The 19,023-nt window shown below is 56.7% G+C and overlaps 1 protein-coding gene across 9 annotated transcripts in view; it reads left to right on the top strand.

Moving 5' to 3' along the window:
• The window catches only part of OTOF (otoferlin), a 73,671-nt gene extending 55,592 nt beyond the window's left edge, over window positions 1-18,079 (top strand). Inside the window, exons 22-47 of one of the 9 annotated variants that reach the window (XM_035322612.1) lie at window positions 988-1,140; window positions 1,601-1,790; window positions 2,173-2,297; window positions 2,601-2,735; window positions 3,247-3,408; window positions 4,444-4,563; window positions 5,118-5,279; window positions 5,556-5,718; window positions 6,643-6,713; window positions 7,640-7,669; window positions 8,200-8,352; window positions 8,722-8,788; window positions 9,982-10,136; window positions 10,244-10,378; window positions 11,054-11,191; window positions 11,423-11,550; window positions 12,023-12,193; window positions 12,278-12,403; window positions 12,694-12,854; window positions 13,479-13,621; window positions 14,091-14,179; window positions 14,345-14,443; window positions 15,087-15,328; window positions 16,168-16,346; window positions 16,510-16,610; window positions 17,074-18,079. In XM_035322612.1, the coding sequence (XP_035178503.1) occupies window positions 988-1,140; window positions 1,601-1,790; window positions 2,173-2,297; window positions 2,601-2,735; window positions 3,247-3,408; window positions 4,444-4,563; window positions 5,118-5,279; window positions 5,556-5,718; window positions 6,643-6,713; window positions 7,640-7,669; window positions 8,200-8,352; window positions 8,722-8,788; window positions 9,982-10,136; window positions 10,244-10,378; window positions 11,054-11,191; window positions 11,423-11,550; window positions 12,023-12,193; window positions 12,278-12,403; window positions 12,694-12,854; window positions 13,479-13,621; window positions 14,091-14,179; window positions 14,345-14,443; window positions 15,087-15,328; window positions 16,168-16,346; window positions 16,510-16,610; window positions 17,074-17,254 (3,579 nt within the window). In that variant the 3' untranslated portion in view covers window positions 17,255-18,079. Of the gene's footprint in view, window positions 1-987; window positions 1,141-1,600; window positions 1,791-2,172; window positions 2,298-2,600; window positions 2,736-3,246; window positions 3,409-4,443; window positions 4,564-5,117; window positions 5,280-5,555; window positions 5,719-6,582; window positions 6,714-7,639; window positions 7,670-8,199; window positions 8,353-8,721; window positions 8,789-9,981; window positions 10,137-10,243; window positions 10,379-11,053; window positions 11,192-11,422; window positions 11,551-12,022; window positions 12,404-12,693; window positions 12,855-13,478; window positions 13,622-14,090; window positions 14,180-14,344; window positions 14,444-15,086; window positions 15,329-16,167; window positions 16,347-16,509; window positions 16,611-17,073 lie in introns of those variants that run through there. The other 8 variants (XM_035322611.1, XM_035322610.1, XM_035322613.1 and 5 more) reach the window with 8 other exon arrangements.
• Window positions 18,080-19,023: the final 944 nt, after the last annotated feature.

The raw sequence follows: 19,023 nt of genomic DNA, 5'->3' as shown, positions 1-19,023 counted from the left end.
CCAGCTGGCAGCAGAGCTGGGCCCTCTTGCAGATGAGCTGAAGGTGGTCCCCCCAGCTTCTAGCCATGGTGAGGCCATGGAGGTCACCATGCATCAGAAGGTAGCACATCCACACAGCACTGAAATTATCACCAGGGGGACTTTTCTGGCTAGGCAGGGAGCTGTTAAAGTACATGGCTCTTCAGAAGGCTGTGGGATAAAGCCCTGTCCTCCTGCAGGACTCAAACCATCTCATTTTTATCACAGCAGCATGTTCTTTCTTCACTGTGGCTCATGAGTAAGAGGTAATACACCACTACATTACAGTTCCTCACAGCACTTCCAAAGAGATGCTGCATCAGCAGGATCTTTTTTCCTTCCTTCAGAAAAGGATCGTTCCTCCGATATTTTCAGTTTCAGATTGGATCAGTGGGATGCGGCCAGTGGGGGTTACTGGCCCTTGTGGAAGCTGTAGTTGTTTCACCTCCTGTTCTCACTTCCCATGGCAAGCTCCCAGGCTCAACTACGTATTCCTTGCGGCAGGAAGGGCTGCCTCGGCTTGGACTCTCCACTACAGAACCAAAAAAAAATGACTGTAGGGTATGGTGGTAAACGTTCGGACAGGGAACCTCTTCCGGAGCAGGGAACGGAGGCATGGCCCTACAGTCATGGCCACTGAGGGAAGAAAAATCTTTAGTCTTCTAACCCATTATTATTATTATTAAAAATAATTTAAATATTAATAATAATAATTAGAACAAATGTAAATCCCAGTTTCTTTCCCACTAGGCTTCACCCTGCTGAGACTGGCTCTTGGCAGCTTTGCTTAAGCAGACAAGGTTCTGCAGTGGGAGGCTCAAAACCATTTCTATGCCCCCCAGGTGGCATGATACACATCCATCTCCTGTGGGATCTGTTGAAGATGCCTTCCAAAGGTCTACAGCCCTGCCAGTGCCTCAGTGGTCAAAGAGCTGAGACACTGACAGGGCTCTTTGCTGGTGTTCGCAGCCCCAACACACCATTCCCGACATCTTCATCTGGATGATGAGCAACAACAAACGCATTGCCTACGCCCGCGTCCCTTCCAAGGACATCCTGTACTCCATCGTGGATGAGGAGATGGGCAAGGACTGCGCCAAAGTGAAGACCGTCTTCCTCAAGGTGCCTGCTCGTCTTCCCTGGGGAACTGCAGCCGGGAGGAGGGAGATGGAGAAGGGACAAACTGGGAGGACTGGGGATGGAGATGAGGGAGCTGGGTATCCAGTTTTGCTGGTGATTGAACACTAGGCACAACAGATCCATTAATGACGGTGGAAATGTGCTGCTAGGAAGTGTAAACCACTGGTCTTATGTAGTCTGGTGGGTGAGAAATGTCTGTAAGGAGAGAGATGTTCGATCCAGCTGGCCAGGAAAGGAAAATTTGTCTTGGGAAGAGGAAGCCAAAGTGGTAGGAAGAAGATAACACACAAGACAGAATAGTGGGCATTATCCAAAATGATGAGGTCTGAGTCCCTGTGTTTAAGTGGCAGTGGTACTAGAAAGGGAGTGCAGCAAGAGGTGGTCTGTCCAACTCTAAGGCCTCCCCTGTTGCCACCTAAACTCGTCTGTCCTTTGTGCCCAGCTACCTGGGAAGAGGGGTTTTGGACCTGCCGGCTGGACGGTTCAGGCCAAGATGGAGATTTACTTGTGGCTGGGCCTCAACAAGCAGCGCAAAGACTTCCTGAGTGGCCTGCCCTGTGGCTTCGAGGAGAAGAAGATCGCCAGAGGCCAAAACCTGCCGTCCTTCCCACCCATCAGCCTCCTTTACACCAGTAAGAGCTTGCTGCCATTGGTGGCTCTGGGGACAGGACAAGGAGGGCAGGGGGAGGCTGGTTGGACACCACTTGGGCCAAGGGTCTTCCAGGAGCTAAGGGGAAATATTTCCAGTTGTCCCATGGGGAGTCCTAGAGGGAGCTGGGGTGTGGGAATTGTGCACCCTCCTCCCTGCCCCGTTCATAGCTGCCATTCTGCACACCAAGAGCAGGATGCAGAGGAACTTCTTATCCATTTTGGGAATCATGTTTTGAACCTATTTCCTTCATTAGTGCCACTCCTGAGCAACAGCATGCCTCAGACCATGCTCTCCGGGCTAAGCCCTATGGCTGGGCTCCAGACTTGTGTACCAAGCTGTCTCACTGCCCCTCTCCGTTGCAGAGAAGCAGGTTTTCCAGTTGCGAGCCCACATGTACCAGGCCAGGAGTTTATTTGCTGCCGACAGCAGTGGCCTTTCGGATCCCTTTGCCCGAGTCTTCTTCACCTCCCAGAGCCAATGCACTGAGGTGAGCACCATCTCCTGACCTGGAGGGCTGGTGGAAAGTGGGAATAACTTGCGTATGCTTTCCTGTTGTGGCTTTTTATTTCTGGGAAAAGTCATTGGGAGATGCCCCATGGCTTGCTGGCTCAAAAAACACACGTGCAGCCAGGTGCTGGAGCTGCAGCCTGAGATGTGGCTGAGACAGGCCGGGGCTGTGCTCATTCTGAACCCATCCCTGTGGCTGCCCCTGGTGCAGGACAACTGAGACCAACAGCCTGCGTGCTGCCCCTGCCCAGGGTCCCAGTAAGTCCCTCTCCCTTTCTTCCAGGTCCTCAATGAGACCCTTTGCCCAACCTGGGACCAGCTGCTGGTCTTCGACAATGTGGAGCTGTACGGAGAAGCCCACGAGATGCGGGACGACCCCCCTATAATTGTCATTGAGATCTATGACCAGGACACGGTGGTAAGATGAATCTAGTGGAGGAAAATCTCTGATATAGATGCTGTGATCACTCCTGGCTCACAGGCAAGGCGGATGGTGCAGAGGGTGCAAGAAGCAGCCTTTCTCCTGACCCTTGGGAGAAGTTCCCCCCCTCACCTCCCAGGGCATGGAATAGGAGTGTCCACTTCTCATCAGATCTCTTAGACTCAGCTGAATGATACCTTATTTTTGGAGAGTGAAGTGAGAGTTGTTGTGAGGTGGGAATCAAGGAGATGTTACCTCAGCCTTTCTCTTCAGAGTAGCTGCTCAACCCGGGCCTTCTTGCTGTCCCAGCCCTAGGCCATCTCCTTCACCTTACTTGAAGATGCTGATGCCTTAGGAAGCGCCTTTGGATGGGAAGCCAGGGGTGAAAGCTGGCGGAGAGCTTTGGTGTCCCAGGCCCAGGGGGCTGGTCCTGTTCTGACCATGATGGGGAGAGCTGGGAGGCATCACGCTGGGCCAGCAAACCCGAGTGCTCTCTTCCCCTCCCCAGGGCAAAGCTGACTTCATGGGCCGCACCTTTGCCAAACCGGTGGTGAAGATGTCGGATGAGCAGTACTGCCCACCGCGGTTCCCCCCGCAGCTGGAGTACTACCAGATCTACAGGGGCAACTCCACCGCGGGCGACCTGCTGGCGGCCTTCGAGCTGCTCCAGGTACCAACAACTCCAGCCCGAGGGAGGGCAAGGATGGGCTGGAGGGATGCAAGGCAGTGGGGTCAGTCCGTTCTTACACAAACAGCAGGTAGTTCGTACATCCTAGAGGAGCTAGAAGGGTTTAACACAGCTACTGAGCCAGCAAGAGGGCAGCTCCTGCCCAGTTATGCTGGTCTAGATGATGTGCAGCGAGTCCCAGCTTCCTTCTGGACAGGACACCCCACTAAAGTGTTGCATTAGGCCAAACTCCCTACAGCATCACCGGGTGATGCCAATGGGAGTCTTGGTGCTCTCTGAGATGCCAGTTTGAAGGTCTAAGGAAAAAGGGGTGAGAATTTACAACAGCATCCCAAGAACATGGCAAAATTTTATCCCCGTAGTACACGGAGGTACCAGAGTTAAACCCTCCCTTTCCTGCCTTCTTTTCCATGCACTGAGGATGTCACGTTTGAACGACCTTGTCTCAGCAGTCTCCTGGTGTGCAGGGGGGATGAGACCTGCCAGCTGAGAGGAGAGAGGCCCTGGCAAACTCATCACAGTGGTGGGTTTTGGATGTGCTGAATTGCTGCAGGTTCCTCTGATGCAGCTAAGCACCATCCGGGGCAGGGGTCTCAGGGCTGGCCACGCAGCTTTGTGCACCAGGAGCAGGTAGTGCCTAGGAGGTGTCCCCTAGGGGTCCCTCTGCACAGGATGAGCCTTTCCAAGTAGCCAGGGAACAGAAGTGTCCTGTTCCCCACCACCCCAGCAGCCATCTCATCCTCCCCAGCACCGGTGATGTGCTCCAAAGACAAGGCACCCCGGAGCTGGGGCTTTGGTCTCGGACCTGCTGTGATGCTGAGGGCTGTGGTGGCAATCAGACATGGTCCTGTCCTCAGAGCCCCGGGGCAATAGGGTGGCTCACATGAGCAGCCTGGGCTGCTGGGAGGTGTCCCTGCCCATGGCGGGGGGGGTTGAGCTAGGTGGGCTTGAAGGGTCCCCTCCAACCCAACCCATTCTATCATTCGGTGATCCTAATCCGAGCTGCAACTCTTCCAGATTGGCCCTGGGGGCAAGTCGGACCTGCCCCCAATCGACGGCCCCACAGACATGGACCGGGGCCCCATCCTGCCGGTGCCACTGGGGATTCGGCCGGTGCTGAGTAAATACAGAGTGGAGGTAATTGCATCGGAGCACCAGATTTTAATGTTCAGCAGCAAAAGCTACTTCTTGTTATGGCCTTGGCTGGGTCACGCTGTCAGTGCTGCTTCTGCTGCACGAGGGTTGTGCAGGGCAGGAGGGATCACTGGTGGCCAGCTGGGCACCAAGTCCAGATGTCTGCACCACGGGGATCCGTCCGTAGCGGCTGCACGGGGAGCTAGGCTGCAGCCACCCTAAAAGAGCAGACGACTGGATCACCCCCTGCTTAAATGTGGGCACCACAGCGAGGCTAGAGCCTGCGGTAAAGAGCATTTGGGCTTGGCCATCAGTGTCCCTCTCCCTTGGCTTCCTTGTTAGATAGTGGAGATGGAGGGAACACAGCCCGAGATGTTCTGTGCACAGTTCATCCATGGGTGCAGGTGTCTCTGCTGGCTGGAGATGCCGCAGGACTCTGAAGGGATCCCATTTCCCCGTCTCAGACACTCCCAAGGGATGTGCAGAACCAACTCCTTTGGCCTCCAGCTGAAGGCAGCCCTCTCACGTTCATGCCCTGCTTCCTCCTCCTCTCCTAGATCTTGTTCTGGGGGCTCAGGGACCTGAAGAGAGTGAACCTGGCGCAGGTGGACCGGCCCCGGGTGGACATCGAGTGCGCTGGGAAGGGGGTGCAGTCCGCCCTCATCCAGAACTACAAGAAAAACCCCAACTTCAGCACTTTGGTCAAGTGGTTCGAAGTGGTGAGTGTTTCCCCCTGGGTCCTCAGCCGAAACCCAGACTTTCTGAAGCCAAAACGGTGGCTCCCAGCCCCTGGCTTCAAGCTCCCCTGCAGCAACAGGGGACTTGAGCTCCATCCCAGCCGGTGGGAGCCTTTCTCTGGGGACTCCCAAGCCCTGCCCTGCTGAGCTCCTCTAAACCACCCCTGCTTTAGTCCCCGCTGGTTTTCCCAACCACCAAAGTGAACATCCCTCAGCCAACATCCATCCCTTGCTAACCAGCCCCCCTCTGCCCCCCAGGACCTCCCGGAGAACGAGCTGCTCCACCCGCCCCTGAACATCAGGGTGGTGGACTGCCGTGCCTTCGGGCGCTACACCCTGGTGGGCTCCCACGCCGTCAGCTCCCTCCGAAAGTTCATCTACCGCCCGCCAGACAAGAAGGCCCAGCACTGGAACATGACGGGTAACCAGGAGCATGGTCGCGGACAACGGAGGGGCGCGGACGAAGAGGGAGACGGGATGTTTCCTGCTCTTGGTGAAGGGAGCTGTGCTGCGGGGACGGGGGCAACAGGGGGGGAAGCCACAGGGTGTAAGGCCCTGAGTCCCCTCTGGGTTTTTCATCTGGGGGTCTCGCTGCAATAGCTGCAGGCTCCCCCGACACCTGTAAGACAAGGAAGGCTGGTTCACTTCTAACCTCTCTGCATCTTCATGAGCCCACACGCTCCCCACGCCTGGGGGGAGGATTTGCCGTGCTCTCTGCCTGCTGCTCTTATTCGAGTTAAACTGGAAAGTTACAGACTGGGGCTGGGGGTGGCCACCCTCCAAATCCCAACCTCCATTCTCTGTCAGCCCTGGGGAATTCCCCACAGCAAAACCCATCACAAGCCACCGTCCCTGCACCCAGCCCGGCAGCTCAGGGCTTGGTGATCCACAGGAATCACTCCCCTCCTCAAAACTCTTGCTGGAGGTGCGGGTGCTCCTGGCTGGGCAGAGACGAGAGGTCTGGGGGTTTGCTGGGGTCCGTCCCTGCCTCCAGGCACAGATCCGGAGCTGTGGCTGCATCTTTGTGCTGCTGCTTTCAGAGCAATCCTCCTCCATGTCTCTTCTCCTTGGGAGGCTGGTGCCTTTCTCACCATCTGCTTTCCTTTGCTCTGGGAACGTTTTTTCAAGCTGTAAGGGGCTGTGCTCATTTTCCCTGCTCTTCTTCTTTGGGCAAGGTGGCCACACATCACTCCGGCATGAATCTTGCGGGATCTCACCTGAGCTCTCAGTTTCTTTTCTACACTGTCCTTCTCCTTTGTTCTCTCTTTCTCTGTCCCCTGTCCAGCTAAACATCTCAAAGGCTACCTGGCAATGGCCAACGGGGCCCCTCGCTCTCGCCCCACAGGGGAGATCGTTGTCAACATGGAGCCTGAGGTTCCCATCAAGAAGATGGAGACCATGGTGAAGCTGGAAGCTGTGAGTATCCATGTGTCAGCGCCCCGTTAGCATCTCTCTGGAGTTGCCAGTCCCACCCAACGGAGGGCCACCTTGTCCTGCTGAACACGGGGCCGGGCTGACGCCTGGAATGAAGGGCCTTGGGGTTATCAGCAGTCCTACAAGGCAGCCCCTTTCTGTCCTGGCTGGCCTCAGCTGGACTGTCCTGGGCCAAGCAAATCAGGCAGCAACGTGTTTTCCTTCAAAAACAGCCAGATGGGAACGCGCACCCGTGAGCACAACCCTGTCCCCCTCTGTGACCAGCAACGTGTCCCCGAGGCACCAGGCTTTGTGCGCAGCCTGAACGTGCCGGTGCCCATTTTCTTGTCCAGAATGGGAATTTCTGCTCCTTCTCGTACCCTTCTGCACCAGAGCTTCCCCCACGAAAAGAAAGAGGTTTCTTTGTGCAGGGCACAAAGCACGCACGGCCCCCCACATGAGCAGAACGCACTTGTGCCTGCAGGCACGCTGTGGGCTCCAGATGTGCGTGGCCCCTCACGCGTGCAATTTACCCGAAGGCCATGGCACACGCACGCACATATGTGTACCACGTACATCTCACACAGCTTCATGCAAGAGGAGCAACTGCACATATGAGCACATCTGGAAAGCTACCACGGCAGCTTGCAAACCTCCCAGGCTGGGCAGGAAAGTGGAGAGGGGTTATCCTGAGAAAATCCCAGAGAGATGTGTCCCCTGGGGTTGGCGTGTCACGGCATTCACCTCCCGTGTGCGCGCAGCGTGCCCAGCCAGGGCTCTTCATTCAAGGCTTGTGGTTCCTTCAGCCCTGGCGAGCGGTCTGCGACTCCTCCGGCTCACCGCGCACGCGTGTGCCTGTGTGTGCCTGTACTCGGCTGCGCTGCTAACCTGCTCTCCTTCTCCCTGTTCCCTTCCACCCCCGGCGGCAGAACTCCGACGCGGTGGTGAAGGTGGACGTGGTAAGTGATGGAGCTGCTCTTCATCCCTGCTCCCAACCCTCCGTGTCCCCTCTCGCCCTTCTGGGTGGCTTTCAAAGGGGACCAGCACCCCTTGGTCCCAAGAACAGCAGACTGGGAAGCACTTTTAGACCTGAGCTTCCCAGCACGGCTGTGTCGGGAGCAGGAGGGCAGCACAGCCAGACACCAGCTCAGAAAGGACTTGTGGTACCTCTAGGGGGACGCGGGGCACTTTCCTCTCTTAAGAGGATTGCTGCCATGTACGATGCGGGTGCTGTAGCCTAGAAAATGCATCGAGGATAGGGATAGACAGGAGGGGATGTCTTGGGACTCTGACACCGTCTTGCTGCAGCCCTGGGCACCTTGCTGCTCCATGCCTGTGGCTGTAAAAGGGGGAAAGAGCTAAAGAGGACACCCAGCCATGAGGGCTCTGCCTTCTCAGGTGCTTTACCCGCCTCCTTTGCGCATCGAGAGACGTTTTGTTTTCATCTGATCCCCCTCCTTCTCTGTCTTTGCTTCCCTCGTCCCTGCAGACTGAGGAAGAGAAGGAGAAAAAGAAAAAGAAGAAGAAAGGAGGAGGAGGAGGAGGAGGGGCAGGAGGAGAGGAAGTAGAAGAGGAGGAGCCGGACGAGAGCATGCTGGACTGGTGGTCCAAGTATTTTGCTTCAATTGAGACTATGAAGGAGGTGGGTGCAGAGCAGGGGGGGGGTGAGACATGTAAGGTAGAATTGGGGAATGTTGTCATCTCCTGTAGGCAAGGTCTCAGCTCCCCCCAGTTATTCCCAAAGGCCTGGGGCTGTGCTGCTTTCCTTGTTTGCCTGCTGGCAAGGCTTTCACCTGGCAGAGCTAAGCAGGCTTCCCATTCCTTGGGTGCACTGGGGGTGTATGAAACAGAGCTCGAGGCTGCACCCAGCAGCTTTCATCTCTCCAGCACCACCAGACCCCAGCTCGCTGCTCGGACAGCCGGAGAGCTGCGACCCCCAGGCAGCTGCTTCAAGTGAGCACAGGGACCCGGACACAGTCACCCACTCCTTGCTCACTTCTTTTCCCCCCAGCAACTCCGGCAGCAGGAAGCAGCTGCAGCAGAAGCAGAGGAGAAGGAAGAAATGGAGATTGCAGAAGGTGAGCAGTCTGTGAGCAAGAGGGGGAGCAGGGCCACCAGTCACTACGACAGTGGGAGTGTTGCTTTGGCCATGCAGGTGTGTTAGCTTCTGCTGAGCGTGCCAAGGAGTTGGTGCTTCTAGATCTCCTTCGTGGGGTTTTCCATCCTCATTCTGCGGGAAGCTTTAAAGAAAGAAAACTTCTTGTTTTGCCCCAGTTTCTGAAGGGAAGGTTCAGCCAGACAAAAGGTCTGGGGTTCCTCTAACCTGCTTTTACCTGTGCGTAGAGGCATCCTGGTCTGCTCTCCCTGCCTAGCACAGGCAGAGAAAAAAAAACACGCGCTTCTAATGTCAGATTTCTGACCCGTTTTCAGTACCATGTTGCAGTAGGATAAATTGTGCCCCAAATTCATCTTTCTCTGAAGGAAACTGGGGGGTTTGCAGCTCCTACGGGGGCATTGCAGGTGTCCAAAGTTGATTGAAACGAAACTTGTAACCCAAGTGATACGGGCCAAGAATACCGATGAGTTGGGCCACACTGGCCAGGGGTGACCTCGTCCATTTGCAGCCCCTTGCCAGTCCCACCAGCAGGGCTGGGAAGGGTTTCCCTGAGGACTTTCTCTCATCCTCTCCATATGTCCCACATTGATATGGCAGCAGCTCTTTGTCTTGCCCTGGCTAATGCAAATTTTCTTGGCTGAGATGACTCCAAGCATACTTGGAGATGACTCTGAGCAGCTTCTTCTGGGCTTGCTGTCACGGCAGGGCTGCTGTGGGTGTCTTCTGTCCCACCTCACTCTTGTCCTGTCTTCTGAGCAGAATCCATTTCCCCTTGGCACTCCCATTCCTTCCTCCTTTCCTTTCCACACCAAGTCCTTGTGGTCGTCCGTCTGTCCCCATCTGCGCTGCCCAGTAGTCATGAAAGCTGGCGGATCGAGGCAGTGAGGGATGGGGATTGCGAGGGCTGGGAGAAGGGTCCAGCACTGCCTGGTCTCCTGGAAATGCTGTGAGCTGGGCAGCGACGGCCAGGCTCAGAAAAAGACAGGAGAGGGCTTGAAAGGTTGCTCCAGGGCTGGGCTGGGAGCTGCAGGCAGTCACAGCTGTCAGCTTTCATGTTCCTCCTGTTTTAAGGACTTTGATCAAGTCCTCCCTTCCCTGTCTTCCCCCCCCCTCATTTCCATCTCCTCCATCCCCGCTGCTTCCCCTCGGCCTCAGAAATCAAACTTGATGACTCTCCCATGAAAGGCTTCAAGGGCCAGGCAAAGAACAAGGAGAAGTCCAAGGCACCCAAAGACGACAAGAAGAAGAAGCAGCAGTCGGTCCCTGAGCTTCCCGAGAAGAAGAGCAAGCAGAAGATTGACGAGCTGAAGGTGCGTGTGTCAGCAGGCAGGAGCAGGATGGGAGCAGGAAGGGAGTCAGTCCCAGCTATCTGCAGCCTTTTTTTTTTTACCTGACTCCCCTCCTTTCCATCATCTAGGTCTTCAACAAAGAGCTGGAAGCAGAGTTTGATAACTTCGAGGACTGGCTGCACACCTTCAACCTGCTCCGTGGGAAGATCGGGGACAACGACGACAACGCAACGGAAGAGGAGCGGATAGTGGGGAGGTTCAAAGTGAGTCTGGTTGCTGAGCTGGACCAGGGCTAGGGCAGCCCTTGCCTACAGGCTTCTCTCCTGAAGGTGTTTAGCAGGAATAGAAATAGAAAGCAATTTGCCCCCACCCAGCCACAGCACCTTGCAAGGAGGGAAAGCCTCCAAGGGCAGCCCCAGGAATCAGATGGTTCCAGGCAGGGCATCCACAGAGGGGATGATCTGCAGGCAAACGGATGTTTCACAGCTCTTGAAGGCCAAGAGAAAAGCAGATCCTCTTTGCTGCCCACTGGAGAAATAAGTCTCGCCTGGGTTTTCTCTGAGAACCCTTTCTTACCAGTAGTGCTCACCTGGACTCACTGGCACCAGCGCCAGCCCCCAGGCAACGCAGGAGCACATCGGTCAGCTGTAAGATTCTTGGACAAGTGGAGCTGCTTTTGGAGGTTGCAAGCCTGGCAGATTAAGCCAAATAATGCCAATTTAGCTCTTGGCTTGTGTTTAAGCTGCCTCCTCCAGCTGCTCTGGCCCAGGACCGCCCCTGCCCAGCACAGGGCCCCAGCTCGGTGCCAAGGCTGTTGTCCCACTGCCACTTTTACTCCTGGAAATCCCTGCCCATGCACCCTGCTAGTCTGATTCCTCAGCAAGCCTCTTTCCCGGGGCAGCAGGACTCTGATCAGGCTGTGCACTCCCTCGCTCCAGGGCTCCATGTGTGTCTACAAAGTGCCTCTCCCCGATGATATCACCAAGGAGGCAGGATACGACCCCACCTTCGGCATGTTCCAGGGGATCCCCAGCAACGACCCCATCAACGTGCTGGTCCGAGTCTACGTTGTGCGGGTGAGTGTGCTCCTGCGCTCCCTTCCACAGCTCAACCCCACAGACTGGTCCAGCACGCAGCAGGACTTCTCACCCGTTTAAACCAAGTGACTCAGCTGAGAAGGACCAAAGAGCTCAGCCACGTGGCTGTGGTTGGGAAGGGACTGCTGGTTCCAGGGACCAAGATCGAGGCCGTCCCTGATTTCATCGCTAGCACGGATGGAGCTGATGTCTCTCGTTTCTTCCCCCCAGGCCACGGACCTGCACCCAGCTGACATCAACGGGAAAGCTGACCCCTATATTGCCATCAAGCTGGGGAAGACAGACATCAAAGACAAGGAGAACTACATCTCCAAGCAGTTGAACCCTGTCTTTGGAAAGTGAGTTGCCCAAGTTCTGTACCTGTTTGCACCTGGAAGGGGTGAGCTAAGCCTGAGCCAACCTTGACAACCTTTGGACCTGCACCCTGTCCATTCCACAACCGTTTTGGGTTCAAAAGATGGGGCTCATCAGACTGAACTTTCCTTGAGAGCAGTGTAGGCATCCTCAATGAAGCTGTTTCTCCTGTAGCAGCGGTATGGTCAATAAAATAAAGGATGTTGAGATGTCCATATCAGATCACGATTAAGCATCTGCTGTAGGAAACATGAGGCCTGAACTCCAGTGAGAGGATTGCCTGGCTCCCCAGTGACACAGACTTAGTTTTGGGGCTTTTGAGGCACCCAGGCCAAGCAATAACCATGTGCCACCTCCTGCCTAGGGACAGACCCACCTCACCCACGGGTGGCTTTGAGCAGCAGCCAAGTACTTCAGCTTGTTCTCTTTCTCATCATCTGCTTTTCCCTGCCCTAGATCCTTTGACATTGAGGCCACCTTCCCCATGGAGTCCATGCTGACGGTGGCGGTGTACGACTGGGACCTGGTGGGGACAGATGACCTCATTGGGGAGACCAAGATCGACCTGGAGAACCGCTACTACAGCAAGCACCGAGCTACGTGTGGGGTGTCACAGACTTACTCCATGTACGAACACAGCTTTCCCTGCCCGGTCTCCTGCCTGGACCCATGTCTGTCTCGTCTTCCACACCAAGCCTAGGTTTCCTGCAGGAATCTCCCTCTTCCATTGGCTGCTGATGGGGAAGTCTGTGCTGTACCTTTACTCTTAATGGGGTTTAGGATCAAAAGAGATGGGAAACGGCAACAGAAGGGGCTGAGGGGCACTGGTGGGGCTCAGTAGATGGGTGAGCAAAGGAAAAAAGCTGAGCTTCAAAGTCAAGTAGGGTGCACCGGGGTCTGAGTTAGCACAAAGTAAAGGGATTGGGGTGGGAAGGTGCTAGCAAAATGTAGAGACTGGGGTGCAGAGGGACCTCGTCTGCTCTGAGGCTTCACATTTGGAGCCTCAGATCCTTCCCCCGTGAACGGTGGATGCTTCATGGCAGGAGCATTTACCTCACTGGGGAGCAAAATGGCTTTTTCCTTCAGGTTTTGCTACTGCCTCACTGACCTCGCACTTCTGTTTGCAGACACGGGTATAACGTGTGGCGTGACCCCATGAAGCCCTCACAAATCCTGTCCAAGCTGTGCAAAGAGGGCAAGGTGGACGGGCCGCACTTCGGGCCAGGAGGAAGAGTGAAAGTGGCCAACAGGGTCTTCACCGGCCCCACGGAGATCGAGGATGAAAACGGTACCTGCCCCGTGGGGTGAGGGTTGGGGGGAGCACGGCTCTGGGCGTCTCTTCATCATCCAGGGCTGGAGACAGCTCCAGTGGCCCCATCACCTGGTCTGCCTGAGGAGCAATGAAAGCAGCGCACCGTGGCCCTTCCAGGGCTTAGGAAGCCACGCACTATGTAGTTAAACCCTCAGAGGTTGTGTCGCAGTGCACCCACGTGCTCAAGAAAGATGAAGGCAGGCCAGGAGGAGAACACGGTCAATGGACATGGAGCTCGTTTAGCCTGGGAAAAAGCAGACTGGTTGGGGACCAACTTCTGTGAACGGTTAGGGTTAGAGAGAGGAGAAAGAGAGGAGTTAGGAGGTGTTGGGTCAAGGACGAAGTGGATACAAGGCAATGGAGAGGAGTAGCTACTCGGCAGTGCTGCTCCTTGGAGGAGGGAGGAGCTGGAAGAGGAATCCAACAGGAGTGTGTGTGGGCACATCCCTGATGAAGGAGCTGTGGCTAGAGGATTGCAACCCCAGTGGGGATGCCAGGAAAAGCCGGGGTCCTTCCTGGGGCTGGGGAAGAGGGTTGTTTGCTGTCCTTGGTGTCCTTCTGCCCAGACCTCCAGGCTGAGCCCTCCCTTTGCCCACGCAGGTCAGAAGAAGCAGACCGACGAACACCTGGCCCTGACTGTGCTGCGCCACTGGGAGGACATCCCACGGGCAGGCTGCAAGCTGGTCCCCGAGCACGTGGAGACGCGCCCGCTGCTGAACCCCGACAAACCGGGCATCGAGCAGGTCCTCGCGGCCCCGGGGCAGCGGGGACACAGCCTGTAGGGCTCAGGGAGCTCGGCTGGGCACACCAGCCTTGTCATGGTCGGCGGAGGAGATGGAGGCACCCTCCAAAGAGCAGCACTTGGGCACCAACAGCCCTTAGTGCTGGTGACCCCGACAGACTGAATCTCCAGTGCCTTTCCCTCTCCAGCCTACGTCCACTTCATAACCCCAAGTCTCTGAGTCCTGTGGATCTCCCGTGTCCATGCACATTGGCACCACACCATGCCAGGAGGGTGGGCAAGGACTCCCGGCCCTGGGCAGCCCTGTCCCACCCCACATCTGGCAGGGTTCAGCGTGGTGCTGCAGCCCCTGCCCCACATCTGGCACAGCCAGACTGATGTTGAAGGGCAGGAGGAGCCGGGGGGAATGCTACGGGGTCTGGGAGCAAGGAGGGACCCGGGGAGCTGACTGCACCTCTCCAACCCTGCAGGGTCGCCTGGAGATGTGGGTGGACATGTTCCCCATGGATATGCCAGCGCCTGGCCCTGCCATCGATATTTCCCCCAGGAAACCAAAGAAGTAAGGAAATCTCCTAAATAACTGACCGCGGGGAAAACCCAAGGCACCCTGAACAGACATCCCAAGACGGGCGGCACCAGGCAGTGTTTTCCCCTTCCAGAGGGTTCCTCTTTCTCCTGCCCCTTCCCCACCGCCTCCCCTCCTTGTCTCCTTCCCTCCTGCCAGATACGAGCTCCGGGTGATAGTGTGGAACACAGACGAGGTCATCCTGGAGGACGACGACTACTTCACGGGCGAGAAATCCAGCGACATTTTTGTCCGGGGGTAGGTACAGCATGGCCAGCTCGTGCCACCCCCTCTGCTTCAACCTGGGGGGTTGCTGGAGCTTGTGGGGGGCCCCAGGGTGGGTTTTGGGGGAGCTGTGGGTATGGGGTCAGTGAGCACCAACCCTGCTGTTGTCTTCTGTGCTGTCTCTACCTCTCCATCTCCATCTCTGGCTGCGTGACCTCCATGCGTGCCTGGCCTGGCCACCCAGCTTGGAGCTGGGGGTTATTATCTGGCCAAGCTGGGCTCCTCAGGTCCCTTTGCTGGAGGCTGGGTCAGCAGAGACAACCCCACCCCAAAGCAGAGTTCCTCAGACCCTAAATCCTTACAAGGGGCTCAATCAGATGTGAAATAAGGAGTCCATGGACACCTGTGGTCGGTGGAGGTCAGGCTAGAGGGTTTCTTGCCCTCAAACCCCACTGGTCCCTCTAGGGCCTTGTGCCCCGTGCCCATGCTGCCCCTTGGAGAGGTTGCTGCAGTGCTTCGAGAAGCCCCAGCCCAAAGCTTAAAGCTCGAGGTCCTTCCAGTCTGTCCATGCCTTGCTGGCCTGGAGAAGTCCTGGCTGCACGTGCAGGATGTCCCCGTGCCCTCTGCTCCCTGCTGTTAGGGCACGCCACCCCTGTCACCCCTCTGGGCCCTGCAGGTGGCTGAAGGGCCAGCAGGAGGACAAGCAAGACACGGACGTCCACTACCACTCGCTGACCGGTGAAGGCAACTTCAACTGGCGCTACATCTTCCCCTTCGACTACCTGATGGCGGAGGAGAAGATTGTCATCTCCAAGAAGGAGTCCATGTTCTCCTGGGACGAGACCGAGTACAAGATCCCGGCCCGGCTCACCCTGCAGGTGTGGGACGCCGACCACTTCTCGGCCGATGATTTCCTCGGTAAGAAGGGGCTGAGCTGAGGCAACGGGGCAGCTGTTGGGGTCCCTCAGCGGCTGGAGGAGCAGGGGTGATGTGGGGCGAGACAACACCAAGATGGGAACGGAGCCTGGGAGGGCAGCCCTGGTCCTCAAGCCCAAATATCCTGCAAACCCCTGCAAGAAACAAGCTGCAGCCAATAACACCGGATCTCAGTGAAGGAGCGTTTTTATTCGTGACTGCCACGGTGGGCATCCTGCAAGCAGGAGTGCACAGCAAAAGTATACCATAACCTGATACTCCCTATCACCCGAATCTTGATTCCTCCCATTTCCTTGCTGGCTGACTACTACAGGTTCACAACCTACTCAACACCTTTCCATGCCATATATATACAATTTTGTTTGACCAAACACTAATTTCTCCTTTTCCTCTTTTTTTTTTTTTCCTCTTCTCTTGCGACTAGATGGCCCGTGATTTTTGTTTTTACTGATTTCATACTGCTCATCCTGTTTTTCTTAGCCCTCCTCCTTATTCTGGGGCAGTGGGACCTTCCACTGTCCCCTTTTGTGCCTAACATACTCCCCACTGCTATGCCACTGCCATGCCTGCACAATCACTTTCAAATATGCCACATCAGTGGGATTTTACACTGCAAAAACACAACTTTATTTCTCACACCCCTTTTGGTGTAAGAGCAGATAGAATGAGAGCCTTGATCTCCGCTGCTGCTGTTCAAAGGCTGTTCCCATAACACAGATGTCAGCTTTTTAGTTCCCAGAAGAGTTTTCCAGGACCACTTCTATCCAAGGTCTCTCACTTCAGAGGTGCCAACAGCTTTGCTTCCCATCGTCTCCTGCCAGGGGCCATCGAGCTGGACCTGAACCGCTTCCCCCGGGGAGCCAAGACGTCAAAGCAGTGCAGCCTGGAGATGGTGACAAACGAGGCGGAGCTGCCCATGGTCTCAATCTTCAAGCAGAAGCGGGTGAAAGGCTGGTGGCCATTTGTGGCCAGGGATGAGAATGATGAGCTGGAGGTCACCGTAAGGATGGGGAGAAGGGGGTGATTTTCTGTCGTGGGGATCGTGCTCTTTGCAGAACACCCCCTACAGCCGCTTCTGCTCCCTCAGCCCCCCTCTGTTCCTATGTGTTGGGGTGGCATGTGGGGAGCATTGCCTCGGGCTCAGCAGACCTCTCTCTGTGCAGGGGAAAGTCGAGGCTGAACTACACCTCCTGACTGCAGAGGAGGCAGAGAAATCCCCCGCCGGGCTGGCTCGCAATGAGCCTGACCCGCTGGAAAAACCCAAGTAAGTAGGAAAGCCCTCTCCCCAGCAGATACCTGGGCTTGTAGGAGATGTTGTTGGGTGGTCCTCCAGGGGAGAGGCATACATGGAGAGGTGAAGATGGGTTACAACTCAGGGGATGTAGAAATGAGAACTATGGGAAGAGCCGTCTCCCATGGTTCCCCCCATTGCCCACTACTCACTGCCCTGTTCCATTCCTCCCTTCCTTCTCTGCCTCCCTTCTTCCCTCCATCCCCTTCTCCTGGCCTCCCACCTCCTCCCCTCTGGTCCTGATGCCCAGGACACCAGCTTCACCTGACTCCCTCACACCCCTGCATCATTCTCTCTGGCACACGTCCGGCTGACCCCCCTTGCAAAATAGCCCAGGGAAGGGGGTCCCAGGGCCTCCCTTTGCCCACCATGGCCTTAGCCGTGCTGTCCTCCCCGTGGCCATGGTGTTCATGACAGTCATTTCCTTCCCCGGCAGCCGCCCAGACACGTCTTTCATCTGGTTCCTCAACCCGCTCAAGTCCATCAAATACCTCATCTGTACCCGCTACAAGTGGCTCATCATCAAAATTGTGCTGGCCCTCTTGCTCCTCGTCATGGTGGCCCTCTTCCTCTACAGCATGCCAGGCTACATGGTCAAGAAGCTCCTGGGGGCATGAAGCATGGGGACAGCCAGCCCCCAGCCCAGTGCCACCACCTGCCCCAGCCCCATACCCTTCTCCTGCCCGCGGCCTCGCAGCAGCCTCGGGGGACATCTCGCTGCTGCTGGCCCTCCTCTGCTGCATTTCTCCATGGATCCCATTTCTGGCTTCATTCCCAGAGAAATGGGTCTGGAGGAAAGCTTCAGCCCTGAGGCTGGGCATCCCTTGCCTGGGCAGTGACCAGCTGGCCACTGCGGGGCACTCAGGCTGGGGGTCTTGGACCCCTTTGCCCAGTGGGGAAGGAGCCGGTGCTCTGCTGAGTGGGAAGTGGAGCTAGAGCTGAGGATGCATTACTGGAGCCGTGGGAGCACTCCCCAAATGTTCTTTGAGGAACATTGAGAAACGGAGCCCTGGGGCCGTGCAAGGGGCAGCCCTGCCCTGCTCTGCCCTCCCTGTGGCACTGGCAGAGGCAGGGAAGCATCCAGCAGCACAAGCATCTTCCCAGGGCCACCAACCCAGCACGGGTGCTGGCTGGACACCCCTGGGGCTCACAGGGAGCCACAGCCTCTGTCACCGCGTGAGCTCCCCCTGCCCGTCTCACTTGGGGCTTTGGTTTGTGCTCACCCAGATGCACTGGGGCTGGGGCATTTCTGGCTGTGTATACTGGGGAAGGAGGGAGGGAAGGGCTCTCTTCTAAGCTCTCTGCCATGCTCAGCTGTTGAAGACTCACCATGCTCAGCTTCCAGTGTGCAAGACCCTCATTTACTTCGGGAATGACTCTCGGGGACGTTTTAAGGATGCTGCTGTTGTAGTCTGTCAATAAAGTCTCGGTTTCACTGCTGAGTTCTCTGCCGAGCTCTCATGTTGCTCTCATGTTGTTGGTGACTTGCAAGGCAGCAGTTAGTGTCTCCATCGTCACAGCGTGGAGATCTTCAGTGGCTGAGCAGGTGGCAGCCACTGGTCCCCTCCCTTGGTGCCACTGGATGCCGAGCTCTCTGGTGTCCCCAGCTGTCCCCACTTGCTCCCAGTGCTCCTCCGCACTCTGTCCTCCATCCTGCCCCAGGAGGCCCTGGGCTCCAGCCCAGCTCCCTGCAGCCGCTCCAGGGCCATCGGGGAGGGCGGCTGTGCCCATGGGGCAGGGGAGACATGGGACCTCACACGGTGAGGGGTCCCAGACATCGTCCTGCCATGGAATAGGGCTCTGAGAGCATCCTGACCAGAGGCCATCTTCTGGAAAGCAGGGCAGCCATTTTGTGAGGTGCCATGGCCACCTTGGCAGCCATCTTGTCCTGCATGAGGGGAGGACAGGCAGCACGGCTGGGGCTGGGGCTGGAGGGGCTCTGCTGGCTGTGGGTGCTGCTGGAGCTGCTCCTCCTCTGGGGCTGGCTCCTACCAGCCCCTCTCTGCTGCCTGAAAAGCCAGCACTGCTGTCCTCTGTGCTGGCTCTGCCTCTCCATCTCCGTCTCTGGCTGCGTGACCTCCGTGTGTGCCTAGCCCAGCCACCCAGCTTGGAGCTGGGGGTTGTTGTCTGGACCACCGATGAGGTGGTTTTGGAAGATGATGCTCTGATAGCAGGAGAGAAGATGGCTAACATCTAAGCCAGGGGGTAGAGGCTGAGACCTCATTGCTTGGTCCCGCCTGCCCCCGTCCCCTCTTGTCCTTGTGCCCCACAGGGCATTTCAGCCCCACAACCTGCGGTACCAGCACCTGGAGCCGAGCTGTGGTTTATTCCCAGCACCACGTCACTGTGACCCAGAAGCTGGGGAGAGCCCCATCCAAAACTCACC

This window comes from Oxyura jamaicensis, chromosome 3 (assembly GCF_011077185.1).
Source record: "Oxyura jamaicensis isolate SHBP4307 breed ruddy duck chromosome 3, BPBGC_Ojam_1.0, whole genome shotgun sequence".
NCBI classification, from domain to species: Eukaryota; Metazoa; Chordata; class Aves; order Anseriformes; family Anatidae; genus Oxyura; species Oxyura jamaicensis.
This window is presented reverse-complemented; position numbering and strand designations above follow the sequence as displayed.